The 21,108-nt window shown below is 52.2% G+C and overlaps 1 protein-coding gene across 1 annotated transcript; it reads left to right on the top strand.

The window, feature by feature from the left end:
- Positions 1–1,387: 1,387 nt before the first annotated feature.
- Positions 1,388–20,872, top strand: LOC136962540 (adhesion G protein-coupled receptor B1-like). Its single transcript, XM_067256331.1, has 30 exons — positions 1,388–2,096; positions 2,975–3,124; positions 3,232–3,330; positions 3,734–3,898; positions 4,445–4,609; positions 6,339–6,503; positions 6,640–6,804; positions 6,927–7,028; positions 7,174–7,280; positions 7,479–7,673; positions 7,900–7,968; positions 9,329–9,437; positions 10,215–10,358; positions 10,519–10,588; positions 10,858–10,960; positions 11,375–11,418; positions 13,233–13,359; positions 16,881–16,984; positions 17,124–17,226; positions 17,383–17,533; positions 17,652–17,721; positions 17,907–17,973; positions 18,108–18,193; positions 18,405–18,672; positions 18,815–18,851; positions 19,298–19,917; positions 20,086–20,121; positions 20,257–20,361; positions 20,479–20,529; positions 20,675–20,872. The coding sequence occupies exons 1-30, from the start codon at positions 1,388–1,390 to the stop codon at positions 20,870–20,872; spliced, it is 4,584 nt and encodes a 1,527-aa protein (XP_067112432.1).
- The last annotated feature ends 236 nt before the right edge of the window (positions 20,873–21,108 follow it).

Below are 21,108 nucleotides of genomic sequence, written 5' to 3'. Positions count from 1 at the left end.
GAGCAACAGTGTTCTCTTCTCCGCCGATGGAAGGAAACCCCCACCTGACAAGAGACACCTTGGTGATACTCATCACCATGACTACTGCGAAAATGCACATGCAGTAGACAGGGAGACCAGAGAGAGAGAGAGGAGAGAGAGACAGGAGAGAGAGACAGGAGAGAGAGACAGGAGAGAGAGAGAGAGACAGGAGAGAGAGAGAGACAGGAGAGAGAGAGACAGACAGGAGAGAGACAAGAGAGAGAGAGAGACAGGAGAGAGAGGCAGACAGGAGAGAGAGAGAGACAGGAGAGAAAGACAGGAGAGAGAGAGACAGACAGAAACCAGCCGTGGGGGAGAAACATCTGAGGAATGATGCACAAGCTGCATATCGATGCACCCTCACAGACGCACGTTCCCCGTGGGGAACGACGACCCCCTCTCGTTACCCTCACCCCCCACCCCCGTCACCCGCCCTAACCTCCTTCATCGGGGTCAGAACAGGTCTGCTGGGGGTCCTGGTAGGTGTGTGTGTCTGTAGAAGGTTAACTTTGCTCTCCTATTCAGTGCACACACCACAGGGACCCCGAGAGAAAACATTCCCTCCATCATCCTCATCCATTCCTCCTCACACAACCCTCTATTAGCTGACCCTCTCACCACCTGACCCTCTCACCACCTGACCCTCTCACCACCTGACCCTCTCACCACCTGACCCTCTCACCACCTGACCCTCTCACCAGCTGACCCTCTCACCACCTGACCACAGGGTTGCTATGAGAAACCAACAGTGTTGTTCCTCCTCTCCCAAGAGGGAGGAACAACACTGTTGGTTTCTCATAGCAACCCTTCCACTGGCGTCATAGTGACGCACTGCCTTGGCGGCACATTTGGGTGTGTGGGTGTAGGCAGCGAGAGCATGGAGAGACAGACCCTCTGTGAAGCGCTTTAATTGCAGAGCCACAGTAATTATGCTTGTGGACCCTGTGCATTCTGATCGGTGGATGTGCAGAGAATCCCAATGCTATGTTAATGACAGACCCAGAGACATATTCCAGCTGTTTAACAGTATTGAATCGCATGATGTCTTGATGACAAAGCGAAATGGACTGTGCTCTTCTGGTTGTCAAACGTGCAGAATCTCTCTGCGTTGTCTAAAGTAGAGAATGTTTTAGCATGTTAAGTGAACATTTGTTTATTCTCCCCCTCCCCTGTTTTCTTTTTTTCTGACAGAAAGGCTACTGCCATAGACATGTCTGTCTGCCTATAGCTCTGAAGTCTAGAAGCCCTAAACCATACGATCTCAGATAGATCGCTACAAACGAGAGAAACACCACAGAGAAAAAAAGAGAAGAAATCCCAGATCAGCTTGATAAATAAAGAAGGCTTCCCCTCCCAAATCGAGCCAATGGCGCGATCTCCGTGTTCGGGCTCCTTTGTGACCCTGGTCCCCCTGATCCTCTTGGCCCTGGGCTGGTCGTCTGCCACCCCCTCCGGCCCCGCCTCGGCCACCTGCGCCACCCTGGAGCAGAGCCGCTTCTTCGGGGTTTTCAACTCAACCACCGCCCTCCCCTCCACGCCCTGCTCCTGGACCCTGCAGAACCCCGACCCTCGCCGCTACACCGTCTACATGAAGATCACCAAGCCCACCGACTCCTGCCTGCCACGCCAGATCAAGACCTTCCAGTTCGACTCCTTCATCGAGACCTCCCGCACCTACCTGGGCATGGAGAGCTTCGACGAGGTGGTCCGTCTCTGCGACGCCGCCACCACGGTCACCTACCTGGAGTCCACCAAGCAGTTCCTGCAGCTGCGCAAAGTCATGCCCAGGAACGGCCTGGAGGTGGCGGAGAGGGAGGGCAACGGAGAGTTCAAGACCGAGTTCCTGGTAGTAGGCAAGAGGAACCCCAGCATGCCAGCCTGCCAGATGCTCTGCCAGTGGCTGGAGAAGTGCCTGTCCACCAGCACCCACGACAACCCCTGTGGGATCATGAACACCCCCTGCCAGTGCTGGGAGGCTCCCAAGAGGAGGCCCGGAGGGTGCTTTAGAGCTGGGATCTGGATGGAGAAGTGCATGCCAGTGCCCAGGGACAACGGACGCGATGCTGAGATCATCAGTAAGTGGTGGTTCGTGTGTCCGTGTGTGTTTCTGTTTGTCTGGGTGCGATCGAGAGTCACGTCTCTCGGAGCAGGGGAGACTGATCGACCACCTGTCCAGCTCATCACAGCTTTGTTGACCCCCCAGGAGTCTTAACCACCCCCGGGTAATGACCCAGACCGGCAGGGTGGGGGGGTCCAGACTGAAGGCGTGCCCTCTGCTGCCACTGAATCATGAAGAGTAAATGAAACGGGTTAAGGGATCACTGCGTCTCACTTGCAGCGCAAAGTAGAAACACTAGCCTCCCCAGCACACAGTCTTACAGTCTCCATTTTGTGCCGAACAGCCATGGGACTCACACACACACATAAACAGACAGACACACACACACACACACCAGCGCAGCACAAAGCCCAGTCAGCTGGCACAGGAAGGAGAAGCGGAGCCCCGCTCGCGGTAGCCATGGCAACGCGCCAGCCTTTGAGCGACAGAGAGCATCCTGTGCCCTGGATGGAACAAACATCCACCTTGTCTTCCCATCAGGGGACTAGTGTGGATCGGGTCTGAACGCCCAGCTAGAACCCGACCTCGCCCTCCTTCGCACCCTGCTCTCGCCTTAGAGCCTCATATCCTGTGGCTACACTTGAAGCTGAAGTTTGGGAGAAAGCTTATGTTGCTTGAATATAGCTTTTTTTATCCTCCTCTCCTGAATTAAGTTAGGGTTATGTACACACTGCTATTATCCCTCTGCCAAAAGAGCAGCAACCTTGCCCCCCCCTGCCCCCCCAGACAGATCTGTGTGTGAGTGTGAGTGTGTGTGAGTGTGTGAGTGTGTGTGTGTGTGTGTGTGTGTGTGTGGTCGCGGATGTCATTCTCCATGTCCTCTGTCTTCTACAGAAGGCTGGAGCAGCTGGGGTCGCTGGTCAGAGTGCAGCCAGGAGTGCGGGGGCGGAGTCCAGGTGCGCAGCAGATCCTGCCAGCCAGAGGACAGCATGTGCGAGGGCGTGGTCGAGGAGGGGCGTGCCTGCAACCCTCAGCCCTGCATTGGTGAGCATGCCTGCCAGTCATTTCGGATTGGCTTCACCGATTGGCCGATTGTTTATACGGATTGCGATTCGGCCTCAGCTCATTGGTCGAGGTGTTCTGTTCAACAGGTAAAGTGCGCACCCAGAGCCAATCCCTGCGCTCCAACGCCGGTCTGAAGAGAGACAACGTGGAGAACCCCAACACTGGAGTCGTAGCAACACAAACCGGTAAGCTCTCCTCCTGCTCCGAGCCAAACCATCAAGCCATGCAAGCTGTGCTCAGTGAAATCGAATTTCACTCTGCGACAGATGCATCCATGCATAGATCCAGAACTCAAACTCTTTAAACAAATAGAAAAAAATTAAGACTAGTTGGGGGTTCTGGAGTCAGGTGGCTGAGCGGTTAGGGAATCGGGCTAGTAATCCGAAGGTTGCCAGTTCGATTCCCGGTCATGCCAACTGACGTTGTGTCCTTGGGCAAGGCACTTCACCCTACTTGCCTCGGGGGGATGTCCCTGTACCTACTGTAAGTCGCTCTGGATAAGAGCGTCTGCTAAATGACTAAATGTAAATGTAATGTTCTCACCCATGTCCACTGTGACCACTGACCCTTGACCCCTGACCCCTGCAGTGGAGGCCGTGGCTGATGAGTGGTCCCCCTGGAGCACGTGTTCCGTCACCTGTGGGGAGGGCTGGCAGAGCCGTACTCGCTTCTGTGTCACCTCCTCCTACAGCACTCAGTGCACCGGGCCTCTCCGCGAGAACCGCCCCTGCAACAACACTGCCGTCTGCCCCGGTGAGTGTGTGTGAGTGAGTGTATGAGTGTTTGTGTGTTTATCTGTGTGTTTGTGAGTGTGCTTGAGTTCGTTTGTGTGTTCGTTTGAGCATGTGTGTGTGGGGGTGGGTTTGTGTGTGTGTTTATCTGTGTGTGTGTTTGTGTGCGTGTGTGGGTTTGTGAGTGGGATGGTAGGTCAGGGTGTGAACGAATGCGTCACATATACAGTATGTCTCCTCACAGAGAGAGCTGAAAGATTGCGGCAACAACATACATTCACTCCACCTAGTGGCCAAAAGTGTGATTTGTCTGCTTTAGATGCGATTGGTCATTCAAGCATCTCTGGCTGAGTGTCTGGTTCCTGGTGTTAACGTACCGGGCTCTCTCTCCCTCTCTCTTTCTCCCTCTCTCTTTCTCTCTCCCTCTCTCTTTCTCTCTCCCTCTCTCTTCCTCTCTCTTCCTCTCTCTTCCTCTCTTTTCCTCTCTCTTCCTCTCTCTTCCTCTCTCTTCCTCTCTCATCCTCTCTTTTCCTCTCTCATCCTCTCTCATCCTCTCTCATCCTCTCAGTGGATGGAGCTTGGGATGAGTGGTCTCCATGGAGCCTGTGCTCGTCCACCTGCGGACGAGGGTTCCGTGAGCGTTCCCGCACCTGCAAGCAGCCCCAGAACGGAGGAGAACCCTGCAGGGGGCCGCCCAAACAGACCAAGTTCTGCAACATCGCAGTCTGCCCAGGTCAGTAGCCCTCATCTGCCCCAGCCAATCAGCTAGCTTGTGAACCAATCAACCGCTTCATCATCACCCCAATCCACCAATCAAACTGGAGGTAAAACGTATTTCAAACACAGAGTACAATTCTGCGAGTAAATCGGCTTAAAATGTATCGGCGATTTAAGTGGACCTGGGCCTTCCGCCCATGTGCGGACATTCACAGGAGGCCAAGTCAAGGTCTACCTAGTGCTTCCTCCTTCCCCCCCCTCTGACTCACACCGCGGAAAGAAAACCACTTCACCGAGTTCACCTGGTCCATCATCATCATAGACAGCAGATGAGTGTGTTTCGAGGCAGGTGTGACGCAGCCTAGAGGATAAATGCCTTTGTGTGTTAGTCACTGGCTGTAGAGGAGGTGAGTCACTATCCTCATGGTCGCTCACACATGCCGGAACATCGGTTGTCCTGTGACAGAACACAACCGCCCACAGACTGTATCTGCAAAGGCTAATGCGTCACTCCTGTAATCACACACTTGTGCACTTGGAACACTCGTGCTCTTAGAACGCTCGTGCTCTAAGAACGCTCGTGCACTTAGAACGCTCGTGCTCTTAGAACGCTTGTGCACTTAGAACGCTCGTGCTCTTAGAATGCTCATGCACTTAGAACGCTCGTGCACTTAGAACGCTCGTGCTCTTAGAATGCTCGTGCACTTAGAACGCTCGTGCACTTAGAACGCTCGTGCTCTTAGAATGCTCGTGCACCGTTTTCAGATGCTTCGCTTCTTTCAGTGGGGAAGGAGAGATTTCTTCTTTCTGTTCCCCTGTTCTCAGCATCTTCTCTGCAGGGGTCTGGCAGGCACATGCAGTTCAGTGCTGTGGCCACCAGGGGCCGCTCTCCACCAAGGGAGACGTCAATATATTTTACTTGAGAGCGGTTACAATTCACCTAAACTCGAAGGTCCTCTTAGAATATCTCAGATTTTATATTCATAACATAATTATTAGGAATAACTGCTTCATAATATAATTTTCTTATTTCGAGTGTAGCGTCTCAATGATTGCGATTGATTTTTGTTTTAAAAAAGGGCTTTGTCCTTTTGACTAAATTAAGGCAAGTGAAATACATTTGGTCAAGTCCCCCCCCTCCACGAGTAAATTTCCCTCTGCCTGAGAATAGACATAGGTAAGAATAGGGCTTAGTGGCGCATTCAAAGTTGTGTTGCACTGAATTAGGCCCCCCATCTATTCCCATTATCACAAAAGGCCGTACTTTTGAGGAATAGAAAACAAGGTTCCTGCTCACCCGGATGGGCTGAAGGACTTTGTAATGAGGTGGAACTCTGGGAGCAATAGAACACAACGTGCTTCTGAAACTTCTAATTAGCCCTAAAGTTCTGGGTTGGGTGACATTAGAAAAATAGGCCCCATCATCTATTCTCATTTCTATTCTTTATATTCCCAATCGACCCTCGTGTCTGCGTTGGCCTGGAAGCACAGAATAGCCCTCTTGCCCTCCCGCTTACTTAGATACCTCAGACTTAATGAGGCTTTTACCCCAAATACCAAGAGTTGGAATCTGGGACAGCTGTGTTTTAGGGAGTTGTCGCCCGACAACTGGTGCTTGAAGGACAAGGCTCTCCTCTCCCGTGCTCATTGGGAGACGAGAAGTAGGACACATGACATGCTGTGATACGACCCCTGTGGCCCAGTCAATGACCTAACGGCCCCCGCGTCTCTCTTGCTCCCCCTAGTGGACGGATCCTGGAACGAGTGGGCCGGGTGGAGCCCCTGTTCCGCGTCCTGCTCCAACGGAACCATGCAGAGAACCCGAGAGTGCAACGGCCCGTCCTACGGCGGCTCCGAGTGCCGCGGAGACTGGCAGGAGACGTCCAACTGCTTCCTGAAAAACTGCCCAGGTAGATACACCCCCATCCATACCTGTCCCCCAACCACCTCCATAACATCCCACATGAAGCATGGAAAACGTCCCCCAAAAATCTCAAAGACGTAGTGTGTCCGCGTGTCGATAACCAGACCCTCCTCTCCCTGCAGTCGATGGGCGCTGGCTGTCTTGGAGCACCTGGGGAAGCTGCACCCGGACATGTGGAGGGGGGAACCAGCAGAGGCGCAGGTCCTGCGAGGGGCCCTTCTTCGGAGGGGAGCCTTGCCCAGGAGACAACGGAGAGATGAGGCGCTGCAACGAGAAGAGATGCCCAGGTCAGAGAAGCCGAACACAAACCTGACAAACCATGACGCCGTGCGTCTGGCTCGCTGTCGTGAGACCCCCCCCCGTTAACGCCGGAGCCCCCGACTAACGTTATCTGTGTTGTTCTCTGCAGAACCCCACGAGATCTGCCCAGAGGAGAACAATGGAGATGTGATCTGGAAGAAAACTGCTGCTGGAGACCTGGCCGCTGTCAACTGTCCCACCGGATCCACAGGTAGGGTCATACACACTCACACACACACTCACACACACACTCACACACACACTCACACACACACTCACCAAGACCCATAGCACAAATCAAGTGTGTGTGTGTGTGTGTAGGGCCTAACCCCTGGTGCTTTGTGGTTCTCTCTCAGGCTTGATCCTCCGCAGATGCACCCTGGATGCCATCGGTCTGGCCTTCTGGGAAAACCCCAGCCATGTCAAGTGTGTTTCCAAGGACTACCAGGACATCTACATGCTGGTGAGTTAGACGATCCAAACCATCCCATCTCCCCTCCTGAATGTTACAGACTAGGGTCCTTGGCCTGGTGAGGAGGAAAAGTATCTTGTTTAAACTAGGATTGTTCTTAGATGGTCACTTGCTTATTCAATGGTACCGAGATGATCAGAGACTTCAGATCCTGACCTTTCGTCCTCCCCCCTCCCTCACCTCCTGCAGGCCCAGGACCAAGTCTCCAAATCGCAGACGGGGCTGATGGGAGATGGAGTTTCCGAGGTGATTTCCCGGCTCAAAGCCACGTCGGACGAGGGCACCCAGTACAGTGGAGACCTGCTGGCCATGGTGGAAGTGCTGAGGAACACCACGGAGCTGTTCAAGGGATCCAGATCCAGCCTGAACAACGCAGACGTGCAGGTCAGTCCAGTTTCCCTCACACTCACAAAACACCTTTCACCTTTCCTGTTTGAAAAAGCAGTGGCAGTTGAAAAGAAACTTGATAGGCTGTAATTACGTAGGAACTTGGCTGCGATTTAGATTCGTCTGCTACTGTGCGCCCCTAACGCCTTTGTACATAACAGGAAGAAATTATGTCTATATGAGGTAACATCTAACACCTTCTCTCCCATTTTATCCCGTGCAGAACTACGCCCAGATTATTAGCAATTTGCTGAAAGAAGAACACCGCGATAAATGGGAGGAGGCGCAACTGGTAAGTGTCAAACTCACACGGCTCGCTGTTAGCATGGAAGGCAGTGTGTGTATAATCATCATGTTCCTGTTATTTACTGAGGGCATGACTGATAGACAGGGAGATAGAGAGAGAGAGAGAGAGAGAGAGAGAGAGAGAGAGAGAGAGAGAGAGAGAGAGAGAGAGAGAGGACAAGCAGAGAAACTTTTCTTGTGAAGCATCTGTGACATTGAGAGCAAGTGTGAGATTGAGGGGGGGGGGGGGCGGGGGTGGAGATTTGATTGGTGTTGTCTCATTATCACCAGCGCCACCCCCACCCCCCCCCCCTCCTGCCTTCAACCCCCCTCCCAAAGAAACAACATTTAACCCACCTCCAACTTTCGGTTGGAAACTCACGGGCCTAGTATGGGAGAATGTGCATCTGGCCTTTACTCTCAGCCTGTCTGTTCAACCCACACCACCACTTGTGATGTGGACACGAGAAAAGCATATGTACACGTGCCCAACGTCTCGTGTGGAACATTGTGATCGAGGGAGGCAGGAACCCTGAAGTTCTCGTCTCTAGGAACCTTCTCCCACAGAGATAGGTTAAGAGGTTGTCTCTTTGTGTTCTTCCCTTTTCAACGTTTTTGCACAAACACTTGTTTGCATCCCGTTTCCGCTAGTCATACTTAAATAAAAGAAGCACATATCTTTCTAGACGTGGCCTCAGGGTTTACACAAACGAGGGCTGCCTAGTGACTCAGACAGTCAGTACTGGGTTCTTCATTCAGAGGATAAACGTGTCTGAACTTAAGTGGGAGGTGGCTGGTGAGTTAGCCTAGCGCGTCGGGAGAGAGTTACCACGGCAGCCGTGAGAAAGGAGAAGAAGAAATCCAGGGAGAATCACGAACGCCCACTTGCCAATCTGCACGTCTCACTAGCGGCCCACAGACCGCGGACGCTCTGAGAGGGACAGGGACTGTAACACACAGATGTCCACGCCTAGCGCCCACATAGCTGCAGTTCTGCGTCAGAGAGACGCAAGCCACCCCTCCCCTCAGCGAAGAGGAGAAGAAAGAATCAGAGTGTCACAGTGTCCATGTATGGGCCTGAGGAAGTTCCGTGGCTTCAGTTGGTGGTGATTCAGGGGTTGACAGAAAGGGCTTTTGCAGTTCTACAGTATGCGGATACGAACTGTGCTGTGCACTGTACATTTGGTCTGACAAGTTTCTTTGTGTAAACTGACAGGAGTGGGCGAGCCATTTAACATCCTTCACTGCTCACAGCTCACCTTTGTATTAAATCAAGTCCTTCTCTTTCTCTCTCTCTGTCTCTCTCTGTCTCTCTCTCTCTCTCTCTCTCGTTCTCTCTCTCTTTCTCCCTCTCCTTCTACCCTCAGATGGGGCTTAACGTCAAGGAGTTCCTGCGTCTGGTCGAGGACTTTGTGGACATGATCGGCATGCAGATGAAGGACTTCCAGGACATTTATGAAGTCACCGAGAATTTAGGTGAGCTCAAAGTTGCCAGCTGCTATCCTCCTGTGTCAGACGATGATTTGTCTTCACCTTTCTCCGACACGGGAGTACATCCATCTTAATCACCCCGCGGAATGGAAGTCCATCGAGACAGCAGAACACATGTATCCCTGCAGTCACCCTGACAGTGCCATTAGCTATCTCTTATTACCCCAGCCATCTTCAAGATGTTACTTAACCACAGCAACTGGATTTAGTATATTAAGATAAATGGGAGTTTACACCAGAGGCAGGGTAGGGACTGAGACACATATTGGTTTTTACATCAAGCTCTCAAGTCTGCACTGCTCCAACTGTAAACTGACACATTTGTTACTGGCTCCGGTCAGAGTTTCTCGCCAGCTCGTTCCTCTGGCGAAGTTTTCACACAGGATTCAGTCACTCCTCCAGTGAAAGGCCCGTGTGACGCAGGAGTCTGCGGTGTCCTTTGGCTACTCGATGTGTTAGCCAGGCCCTGAGCCCACAGACGGCTTCACTCCCCTGCCAACAGACATGAAGTTAGGGAGTCACATGGGCATTTATTCTGAAGCGCCTTTTTAACAGCTTTCCCTCTCTTTCTCTCTGTGCCTCTCCCTCCCTCTCTCCCTCCCCCCCTCTGTACATCTCTCTCTCCCTCCCTCTCTCCCTCCCCCCTCTCTACATCTCTCTCTCCCTCCCTCTCTCCCTCCCCCCCTCTCTACATCTCTCTCTCCCTCCCTCTCTCCCCCCATCTCTACATCTCTCTCTCCCTCCCTCCTTCCCTCTCTCCAGTGCTGAGCATCCAGAAGCGACCCACTGCCATGACCTCAGACTTCAGCTTCCCAGTTCAGGGCTGGAGGGGCATGATGGACTGGGTCAGAACCTCTGAGGAAAAGATCACCGTTTCCCGCGACGCCCTGTCCATCGACCAGCCTGGTGAGGAGAACTCACACACACAACTTCACACACACCTTCACACACACCTCACACACACCTCACGCACCTCACACATACTCTCACAGAGCCACTAGATCAACATCTGTTCTCCTAGCTCCTGGCGAAACAGCAGACTGATGGTGCATTTGTTTTGTTTCAGAGGGAACCACTGCTTTTGTGACTGGCATCGTCCTGTACAGAAACCTGGGCTCCATCTTGGCTTTCCACAGGTATGGCTGTTCCACTGAGAAGTTTTAAGATGTAGAATTGGCTCTACTTTCAGTTTAAACTCCTTGGGAGATCCTGCACTCCACTGCAACGAGAGGAGACTCAGTCCGATATATAGACCTAATCTCACTAACTGTGTAAAACCCACCTGTTTAGAATTCTGAAGGGGGCGCCAGTATTGACTGTAGCTATGAATCAAGTCTAAATTGTACCTTATTTGGTTCCGAGCTTCTGTTTGACCGCTTTGGACCCCTCTCCTCTGTCTCCACAGCAACAGCACCATCCTCAACTCTAAGGTGGTCTCGGTCATAGTGAAGCCCACCCCAACCCTCTTGTCCTCCCCAGTGGAGATCGACTTCCCCCACCTCCACAATGTAAGTACCCCGGTGGAGAGACCTTCGAACGACCTTAGAGACACGACCCCCCTCCCTTGCTCTCCCGTAACCCCCCTACTCCGCCTCGCAGCCACGCTACATCAGTTGACATTTCCACCGCAGTGGCGGCCTGACATTTGCAGCCACCACAACATCGTTGTTTTCCTAGCTCGGGCCCTAAACCTAACCCGCGGCGAGACAGAAAGTTTAAATGAAGGAATGCATCGTCACGGCGACGAGGGGTTGTTTTTAGTCCCCATGGCGATAACAGAGGAGGCTGCTGGGAAACCGTGGGCGGGTGGTTGACGTCAAGCGATTGCATCTCACACAACGACACAGCGCCCTGGACTTGTCGATTGTGTCTTCATCACACGTTTCGGTTCTCACTCCGTCTCTCTCTCTCTCTCTTTCCAGGGAACCGTCAACGAGACATGCATCTCCTGGGACGAAAGCGAAACGTAAGTTGTTTACATTTCCTTAGCATATAGAAAGGGTTTCCACATCGATTTAATCGCCCGTGGTCGGTCTCAGCATTTAGATGCAGGGCCTGAAGTTGTTCATCTGTTTTCACCACCGAGACACCAAGACAGACTTACCTTCAACCAGTCAGCACAGAGTGATCAGAGCAATCATGTCGGTCTTCAGTGAAAGCTAGGACAGGGCCTCTGCAGAACAAGTTTACCTTCTGAGACCCAGACCCCCCCCCAGACCCCACCCCAGACTCCATACAAGTCAGCCCCACCCTCAAAGCTCATTGTCCCCTCCCCCTCCTCTCCCACCTCCACCTCTGAAAGGCCCTAACAGGTGGGACATTTGCATTTAGATAGATTTGTACACTTGTGGGGCAGAGATAAGCATGACTGTATTCCACCTTGTGGGGCAGAGATAAGCATGACTGTATTCCACCTTGTGGGGCAGAAATAAGCATGACTGTATTCCACCCGTTCACGTCCCCACACAGACCTTCCCCGCCAGACCACAGAAAACAAATAGATAGAGAGAGAGAGAGAGAGAGAGAGAGACAGAGAGAGAGAGAGAGAGAGACAGAGAGAGAGAGAGAGAGAGAAAGAGAGAGAGAGAGAGAGAGAGAGAGAGAGAGAGAGAGAGAGAGAGAGAGAGAGAGAGGGGAGGAAGGAAGGAAGGAAGGAAGGAAGGAAGGAAGGAAGGAAGGAAGAAGAGGAAATGTAATTAACTCACACTTGCTGGAGGATGGTTGACATGCCTCCAGACAAACTAGATACATTTTGGACGGCAGATTTGATTAATGGCTGGATAGAGAGGCAAGGGGGTGGGGGTGGTGGACGGTGGAGAGACAGTGGGGGAGAGGGAAAGAGAGAGGGAGAGAGAGTGGGGTAAAGAGAGGGAGAGAGAGAAAGGAAGAGAGAGAGAAAGAGAGAGGGAGGAAAAGGCAAGCTAGCCAGACCGAATCCCTGGCAGGAGTCTCAGGGCAAGCCTCTCTTGGCGGCTGCTCAGGCTGTGTGAGGCAGCACCATCACAGGGGTTACCCTCTCCAGAGAGCACCTCCTGCACCCCAGCCCTCACTGGGCCTCAGCAGGCATTTACAACCTAGCTGGAAGGTGCCCCCCCCACACACACACACACACGCCTTCCTCACCGTGGAAGATGGCTTCCCAAGCGCCCTCAGGCTGAACGCTTCCCTTCCTCTGGGGGAGCGGTCATGCTAGCCTCCTCAGCCTACACGGTACAGTCCGGGCTCTACATCCGTGACCTGTCACACGCCAACATGTCTCACGCTACAGCTGGGCGCCATGTCACCTCACCTCACGTTAGCCACCGCAGAGGGAACACAACAGAGGGTACCTCACATAGCTACAGCTCGGTGAACAGGGTGGTTTGGTTCGGTACAGAGGACAGCCCTGGGTTTCAAATAGACACAGACGAGATCTAAAATGGAAGGTCGTGAATGGCATTGCCATGCCACCTATAGAAATAGGGTTTCCATCATTTAAGAGTGATAGACATATCTACTCCTGGTTAGAGCAGTGTAGCCTACTAGTGTATTACTCAAATTAAAGGTGAATACCTTTATTGTTAGAAATATGAATTCCACTGCATTGCAATTAACATACCAACCTGAATCACCTGTATTTCTTCATTATAGTGTATTTTTTAAGACGGGCTGTGTTTTTTGTAATATTCAAAGATAAATGTTTGTGATGGAAAAGAGGTTGAGATGTTTTTTCTTTTTTTTTTGTAAGAATGTTCCCCCTTTCGTAACCCGCTGTTCGCCTTCCCTCTCGCCCCTCCACAGTTCGTCTCTGCTAGGATCTTGGACTGCGCGAAGCTGCAGAGCGGTTGCCGTTGATTCATTCAAAACCAAATGCATGTGTGACAACCTCTCCACCTTCGCCATTTTATCGCGGATCAATCCCGATTCGGTAAGTGTTGTTTAATACTACCTCGTTTAAAAAAAAAATGTTAATGTTCGTTTAGTGCAGGTGTGATGTGAATTGAAAACGTAGGCGTTGTTTTCGTTTCATTTCGTTTCGCGCTGTCTTTCCAGTCTTTGTCTGTGTGTAGGAGCCTTTGACGGAAGACTTATAGCATATTCCGATGATTTAACGTTGAAGCGAATAACGGTGCAACATGTAGAAATGCATTGAACCGCTGATAACAAAGTCGATCTGACTGTTTTATACGCTAAATTGTTTTCAGTTATTCAAATGCATGCTAATGAGATTATGCGCTTTGATAAAATTGTCAATTAAATGAGCTGAATACTGCATAACAATGTTTCAGTTCAAATATAGGTAGTGGACTGTAGAAGTCAGTTTTTTATTCAATATAAATCATGTTGATCGTTTTCCTATCTACTTCGAATTTAGTTTCAATCACAATATTTATTCGATCAATTTGTGCATTGCGTAACTTGCAAGACACATATTGTCCACAGGCTACTTAGTAGATTCTGTTAATACGCATAGCTCATTTTTTCTTGCTCAAATCTATGTGTAATTTTCTACAGTTAAAGACAGTGCCTCGGAACCGGTTCTCCGTCTTGTTGCCCTGGCAACGGCTTCTGCAGCGCAAACTCGGTCTATGTGATTTTTAGTTTTCAGTGTTTTTTTGTGTGTATTTGGTGAGGAAAAACAGCCCCCCTCCCGTCTCCATACACCCCCCCCCCCCCCCCCCCCTTTTCTGCTACTGAGTTTTGCTGCAACGACGAAAATACAACGACAGTCAACAGATGGCACCAGCTATGATTATTCAGACACACTACATGTCTCTCACATATACTGGGTAACCAGTCAATGTAATTACCATCCCTATCAACAGTAGGCTACGCGTAGGCCTACTGGCCAGCTCCGGAACAGGGATGGGCACAGTGCAGGCCTGTAAGGAGAACAGACGCAAGCCTGTCTGGGTGCCTTTTTTTCTTGCTGCAGCTTTAGATGCTGTGTGAGCTTGATCTCCAGACCTGTTGTTGTCATTGTTGATATTTATCTGTCCAAGTCTGGGAGCCTGAAGGAGACACAGCGCCCCCTGAATGTGTGAAATGGGAACTGCAACCCCCCTTCCCCCACCCCCACCCCTTCTCTACAGCAGATAGCCTGCTGCGCCAATCATTCCGTCTACCAATAACAGAATTCTTCCTTGATATCCCCTCCCTCCCCCCTCCACCTCCCTCCCCTCACCCGTACAACACCAACCCTTCAGCCACATCCAGTGTCTCTCTGGAGAAGCCACAACTAAACTGGCCAATGAGAGGTGTCGGTAGCTGTCTGGGTGTGCGGTGATGGATCCTCTTTGCCTCTCCCGCCCCCCCCCCACCCCCCCACCCCCAGCCTTTGATGTGTGCTGGAGACATTTTCAATACTGTTCGCCTGCCAGCTGTATTAGAAACATCGGCAGGAGGAGAGAGAGAAAAATGAGGGAGAGAGAGGAGAGAGAGAAAAAAAACAGACACTGCAGTGTTCCAGCTTCCATTCGACATGGTCTGCTTTCTGGACCAATAGGAACACGGCTTGGACACACGGTCCAACAGGACCAAACCACCTGATTGGTCCGTCAGCTGCCCTTGACCAATGGCCCCTATTAGAACACTGCACTCTGGGTAATCAATATTAAGTAGAAATCTAAATGCATACTGATTAAACGCCTTAGTGAAATTCACCCCCCCCCTCCACCGACCCACCTTGTGCTTCATCCTTGATTCTTTCTCCCATAAATGGGAGCATGGCAACATTTCAAGGGCACAAGCGGCACATATTCCTCATATTTAGGTCAGGCTCTGGGGCTGAGTTTGACTTGGTTGCCCAACGGCGAAAGGCATCCACCCAGAAAGAGCGAGTGTTGACCTCCAGCGGGGCTGTTTCTCCCGGCTTCCAGGAGAAAGCCGAGACGGAAGCCCACTCACCTCGGCACGATCCACCATCTGTTTCAGGGGCCCTCTGATGTCGTTGGATAGATTTCGCAACAAATTTGCCGTGCTAATTTAGCATTTTGGCTGCCGTGGGCCAGAGTGTGCCAGCTGTGCTTTGAAATCAGGCAGGTCTGTATGGAGAGCAGATTGCGAGAGAGGCCGACCCTCCGAGGCACTGAATTCAAATCCATTCTGGTCTCCTTGGATACCATCGGCAACGCCGAACACCATGGTCTAGGCCAGTATTTTGAATGCCTCGGACCTCGAATTTTATGGGATTATTGTAAAAAAAAAAAAATCTTAACGAAGGCCAAAGCCGTTCTGCCATGCTGACTGGACATCCTCATCCTTTTATTACCTTCCCCCCCCCCCCCGAATCAGCCAGCTACTTAGCCTGTCTTCACCTCTTCACGAGTGGCACATTCCTCCTCACCCTCATCTAATTAGACTCCTCTCCGACGGAGGGTTTTCTCAACCCCGTCCGCGTGCACCTCCTCCCGGGATGCCTCCCGTTCATCTACTCTGCCGTGGTGCAGATTAATCAAAGTTGTTAAACGAACTCGACCCCCCACTGAAGCCATCAGAGGGAGGAGGATTGCAGTCGGGCGGTAAACTCAAGACACCTAAGTTGCCCTTGATGGGCGGAGTCTCTCCCGAGAGGCCCTGCCCTCCTTGCCCTGGAGAGAGACCTCCGGCAGGGAGAGCATGCCCTCCCCTGTGCCCGTTAGCGGATCTGTGGAAGACAGGAGAAGCAGGAACGGCCACTGGCATGACTGAGGTGCTAAGCTGCTGCCAGAACATGGAGAGGCAAGGAGGGAGGGAGGGAGGGGTTAATTAATGCATAGGGGATAACAGCCCACCTGTCCACTCCCTTAGATAGAGTAGATAGAGAAATCTGCTGATTTGAAAATCTCTCACACTCTCACCGGAAAGGTGCCAGAATGCAGCTCGATATCTTGATATCCCATCGCAAGAAAAAATAAATAAAGAATGTTAAATGGCTGCCCATGTGCGAGAAATTAGATGTCAGCCACGCCAAAACACCCAAGGGACAGCACTCTCTCTGCCTCTATCTCTCGCTCTCTCCCTCTCTCCCTCTGCCTCTATCTCTATTGCTCGCTCTCTCCCTCTCTCCCTCTACCTCTCTCGCCCTCTCCCCTTCTCTCCATTTATCCGTTTATTGGAGGGAGATGTATGTTCCCTATCCTTCGCGCCTCATTTGCTGGTTCAAAAGCTCAATGGGGAAATGCGGTGACCTCGGCGACGTCTCACAGTGGCTCGCTCCATCTTCCTGACACGTTCACCTTGGGGTCACCTTGTCTCAGCCGTGGCCTAATTGTGCCATTCAGCTCTCCGCCCACAGGGAGCTGTCTGCTGTTCCAGATAGCAACACACACACACACGCGCTCAGAGGATTCAGTGATGCGTACGCGTTAATGTCTATATTTGCTTCTCCCCTGCCCTTTTGCCAGTGTGTCGGCTGGTGGCGATGGAAGTCTAACGAGCGTGTGTTGTGTTTGTCTCCTCTCTCTCCAGATGATGGATAAGTCTCTGCTGCCGTCCGTCACCCTCATCGTGGGCTGTGGAGTCTCCTCCCTCACCCTGCTCCTCCTCATCATCATCTACGTCTCTGTCTGGAAGTGAGTACCGCCCCTAACCTTAACCTGCCCCGAGGATCACCTGCCCCCGGACGGACTCGCAGGGTTTTGATTGCCCCGTCTTCCTCTCCTCCCTAAACTATGTTTCTCTCTCTCTCTTCTTCCCTCCGTTTCCCTCCAGGTACATCCGCTCCGAGCGCTCCGTGATCCTCATCAACTTCTGCCTCTCCATCATTTGCTCCAACGCCCTCATTCTGATTGGACAAACCCAAGCTCGCAACAAGGTAAGGCTTTGTTTGCAAACCCGGTCGACGCTCTCCTGTGAGGTTTTGACCTCCTTCTTTGGGGACTTTGGGGAGTGAAGAGGAGCTCGACTGACACAATTCTCTCTGTCTCTCTCTCTGTCTCTCTCTCTGTCTCTCTCTCGTTCCCTCGTCCAGGTGTCGTGCGCGCTGGTGGCGGCCCTCCTTCACTTCTTCTTCCTGTCCTCGTTCTGCTGGGTGCTGACTGAAGCTTGGCAGTCCTACATGGCTGTCACTGGCCGTCTGCGCAACCGCATCATCCGCAAGCGTTTCCTGTGTCTCGGCTGGGGTAAGAGCTCTCCCCGACGTCCTCCCGACTTTCTCCCTGTCTGCCTGCCAGACCTGTCATCCTAGGCTCCTTGGTGGTGGCTCAGCCAATCCTAACTCTCCGCCTGTCTGTTCCTCAGGTCTTCCTGCGCTGGTCGTGGCTGTTTCTGTGGGGTTCACCAAGGCGAAGGGATATGGTACCGTCAACTAGTAAGTTTGAACCTCAGTCTATCTTCCCTCTCTCCCTATCTTCTCCTCTCTCTCTCTTTCCATCCCTCTTTCTATCTCCCTCTCTCTCTCTCTCTCTCCCTCCATCTCTCTCTCCCTCCATCTCTCTCTCCATGTCTGCACTCCCAGCACAGATACTAATGTGAGTCCTGCTCTGTGTTCGACAGCTGCTGGCTCTCTCTGGAGGGTGGACTACTCTACTCGTTCGTTGGACCCGCTGCTGCCGTCGTCCTGGTATGTACCTCTCTCCAACCCTGCGGCGTTCTCTTCCTGAACACCACGTATGAATACAGCAAGCGGCGTCATCCGCATCGGCCCCTGCAGAGTCTTATTCCCTGCCTTTCTCTGTGTGTGTGTGTATGGAACAGGTGAACATGGTGATTGGTATTCTGGTCTTCAACAAGCTGGTGTCCAAGGACGGCATTACGGACGTGAAGCTGAAGGAGAGAGCAGGGTAGGTTTTATCGATCGCATCCTCTTCCTACACCGGTTCTTATCACGCACCATCAGTGTCATTACGGCCATGTTGATAAAGCCCTGTAATATCGGCTTCATCACCATAACAACAGGCCAAGCAAACCCTCTGAACTGGGTACAGTGAACAATGATTCGCATCGGTACAGTGTGAACCCTGTCTAACCTGCAGTTCCCCTCCTATCCTGCAGGGCGTCACTGTGGAGCTCCTGCGTGGTTCTGCCACTGCTCGCCCTCACCTGGATGTCGGCCGTGTTGGCCATCACCGACCGTCGCTCTGCCCTCTTCCAGATCCTGTTCGCCGTGTTCGATTCCCTGGAGGGCTTCATCATCGTCATGGTGCACTGCATCCTGCGCAGGGAGGTGCAGGAGGCGGTGAAGTGTCGCGTCGTCGATCGCAAAGACGACGGGAACGGAGACTCCGGAAGCTCCCTCCAAAACGGACAGACCCAACTCGGGGTGAGTTACTCTGCAAGGTCTTCTGATTCGCCCTGGAGTGTCTCTCGTAAATTAGAAATACAGATTTTTTTTTTCTCTCAGGTTGAATATGCGCATGCATTAAAGTCTAATAAAACCCTGTCTCCTCTGTTCTCTTTCGCAGTCTGATTTCGAGAAGGACGCTGATTCCAGCAGACCAGGTGAGCGTCTAACTCAAACCCTTTTTCCATTAAGGATAGAAAGCTATTTTCTAAGACAAGCACATTCAAATTCATCCACAAGTGGCAGTGCCACGAACCATTTTCATTTGACTATATTCTCTCAACACTAGTGACTTAGGCCCAGCCAATCTACATTTTCAAAGCACTTTCTAACCTAAGTGCCTCTCTTTCCTCCCTCTCTCTCTCCCCCCTCTCTTTCCTCCCTCTCTCTCCCCCCCTCTCTTTCCTCCCTCTCTCTCCCCCCCTCTCTTTCCTCCCTCTCTCTCCCCCCTCTCTTTCCTCCCTCTCTCTCCCCCCCTCTCTTTCCTCCCTCTCTCTCCCCCCTCTCTTTCCTCCCTCTCTCTCCCCCCTCTCTTTCCTCCCTCTCTCTCCCCCCCTCTCTTTCCTCCCTCTCTCTCCCCCCCTCCTTCCCTCAACCCCAGGAGGCACGATGAGTACCTTAGAGGAGAAAATGCCCCCCCCCCAGCTGCCTCCACCAATGAGCTCCAACTTCCACACCCTCCCCGCCCACACCACCAAGGCCCACATGCAGGCGGTGCCCGAATACTCCAGCCACACCCTCACCCTGAAGCGCGAGAAGACCCGTCTGGGTGGCATGGACCCATCCTGCGGCAAACCGGTCTACGTGTGCGACGGCGAGCTCTTCCAGCAGCTGGACGCCAACATGGCCCGCGGTCAGGCCGAGGGCAGCGCCCCGGACGGCAGCGGCTACGTGCTCATGCCCAACAACACGTCCACCCTGCGCTCCAAGCCCAAAGACGACCCGTCCAAGTACAACATCAGCGTGGACCAGTTGCCCCAGACCAGGCTGGTGCACCTCAGCGGACCCTTCGCTGAGCCCCAGGCCGCCTTCGGTCTGAAGAGCCTGCCGGCCGACCGCGTCAGCGTGTCGTACTCCGAGAGGGACTCTCCCGTCCAGAACGTGCACAACATGTCCAGCGAGTCCCACATCACCCACAGCAGCTTGGGGGACACTTTTGACTCCATGAACTCCATGATGTCCAAGAGTGAGACCATCTCGACTCTGTCCATGAGCTCTCTGGAGGTGAGAATGGGGGTGAGGTCTTGGGGGAGGAAGGGAGCTACTTGTGGGGTTTGAAGCTAGTAAATAAGTAAAGTTAGTAACTGTAGTTCATTCTGTACACGCTAAGGAGAAAGTTTTAGATTTATTTAGAAACTAACAAAATATTGTCTTTGTTCTTCCTTTTCACAGAGGCAGAAATCTCGTTATGCTGAATTGGACTTTGAGGTGTGTATTCTGTACTAGATGGCATGATAGCGTACCAAATCTTATATAATATCTAAGTAATAACACTGATTCGTAACATGTAAGATTTCAAAAAGCTTGACTGACAGTGGTGTCTTTGTTTTGTGCCTCCTGTAGAAGATCATGCACACAAGGAAACGCCACCAGAACATGTTCCAGGATCTGAACAGGAAATTGCATCACGCCGAGAAAGACAGAGAGTCCCCTGCTTCTGACAGCAAGGTAAATAAAAAGCGACTGTTCCCGACCGTGCCTTTTGAATCCGAATGGACTCTGTTCGATTGCATCGTTTTTGTCGCATCGTTTCAATAACGTCTTTACCTTCGTCTCCCCCTACAGTCAGTGAGATGGAGCGTGTCCTCGGGCGGAAGTGACAAAACAAACCACAGCGTGAGTGTTTATTCCCAGTGTTTACCCATCCCACACCCAGCTGCGTTTCCTAGTACCTCTTCACACTTGCCCCGAGCTCAACAACTGGATGTTTTGGATTTGGTCGTTGACTCACCACCTGGTTCTCCCGCCTCTCCTTTAACAGGACAAGCAGCAGCCTCCTATGGAGAGACCCTGGGAGGGCATTCAGAGAACCCAGCACTCACCCCCATCCTGGGTGAAAAGGGACCTGGAGCCGCTGGCAGCCTCGCCCCTGCAGATCCAGGCTGGGGAGTGGGAGAAGGCAGCCACCGCCATCCCTCTGGTGGGCCAAGACATCATCGACCTGCAGACGGAGGTCTGAGTCCTTTTTCTTCACCTCGGTCACCTGTTGGTTTGGGGGATGAGAACGTGTCCACGTGGGGATGGTGTTGAGCCAGCCTGGGAAGAGCGTTGATCGAAGAAGGCAGGAGGATGGAAGAGCGAAACCATGTGTCTTTCCAACCCTCGGAACGAGAAGAGGAAAGGCTAGCTGACCTGGTGTGCTTATGTGACTCTCAGCATTGACTTTTGAAACACCGGTGAGGCCATGAGTGGAAA

This window comes from Osmerus mordax, chromosome 18, assembly GCF_038355195.1.
Source record: "Osmerus mordax isolate fOsmMor3 chromosome 18, fOsmMor3.pri, whole genome shotgun sequence".
In the NCBI taxonomy this organism is placed as follows: Eukaryota; Metazoa; Chordata; class Actinopteri; order Osmeriformes; family Osmeridae; genus Osmerus; species Osmerus mordax.
The sequence above is the reverse complement of the archived record's forward strand: the minus strand, read 5'-3'. Positions and strand labels throughout refer to the sequence as shown.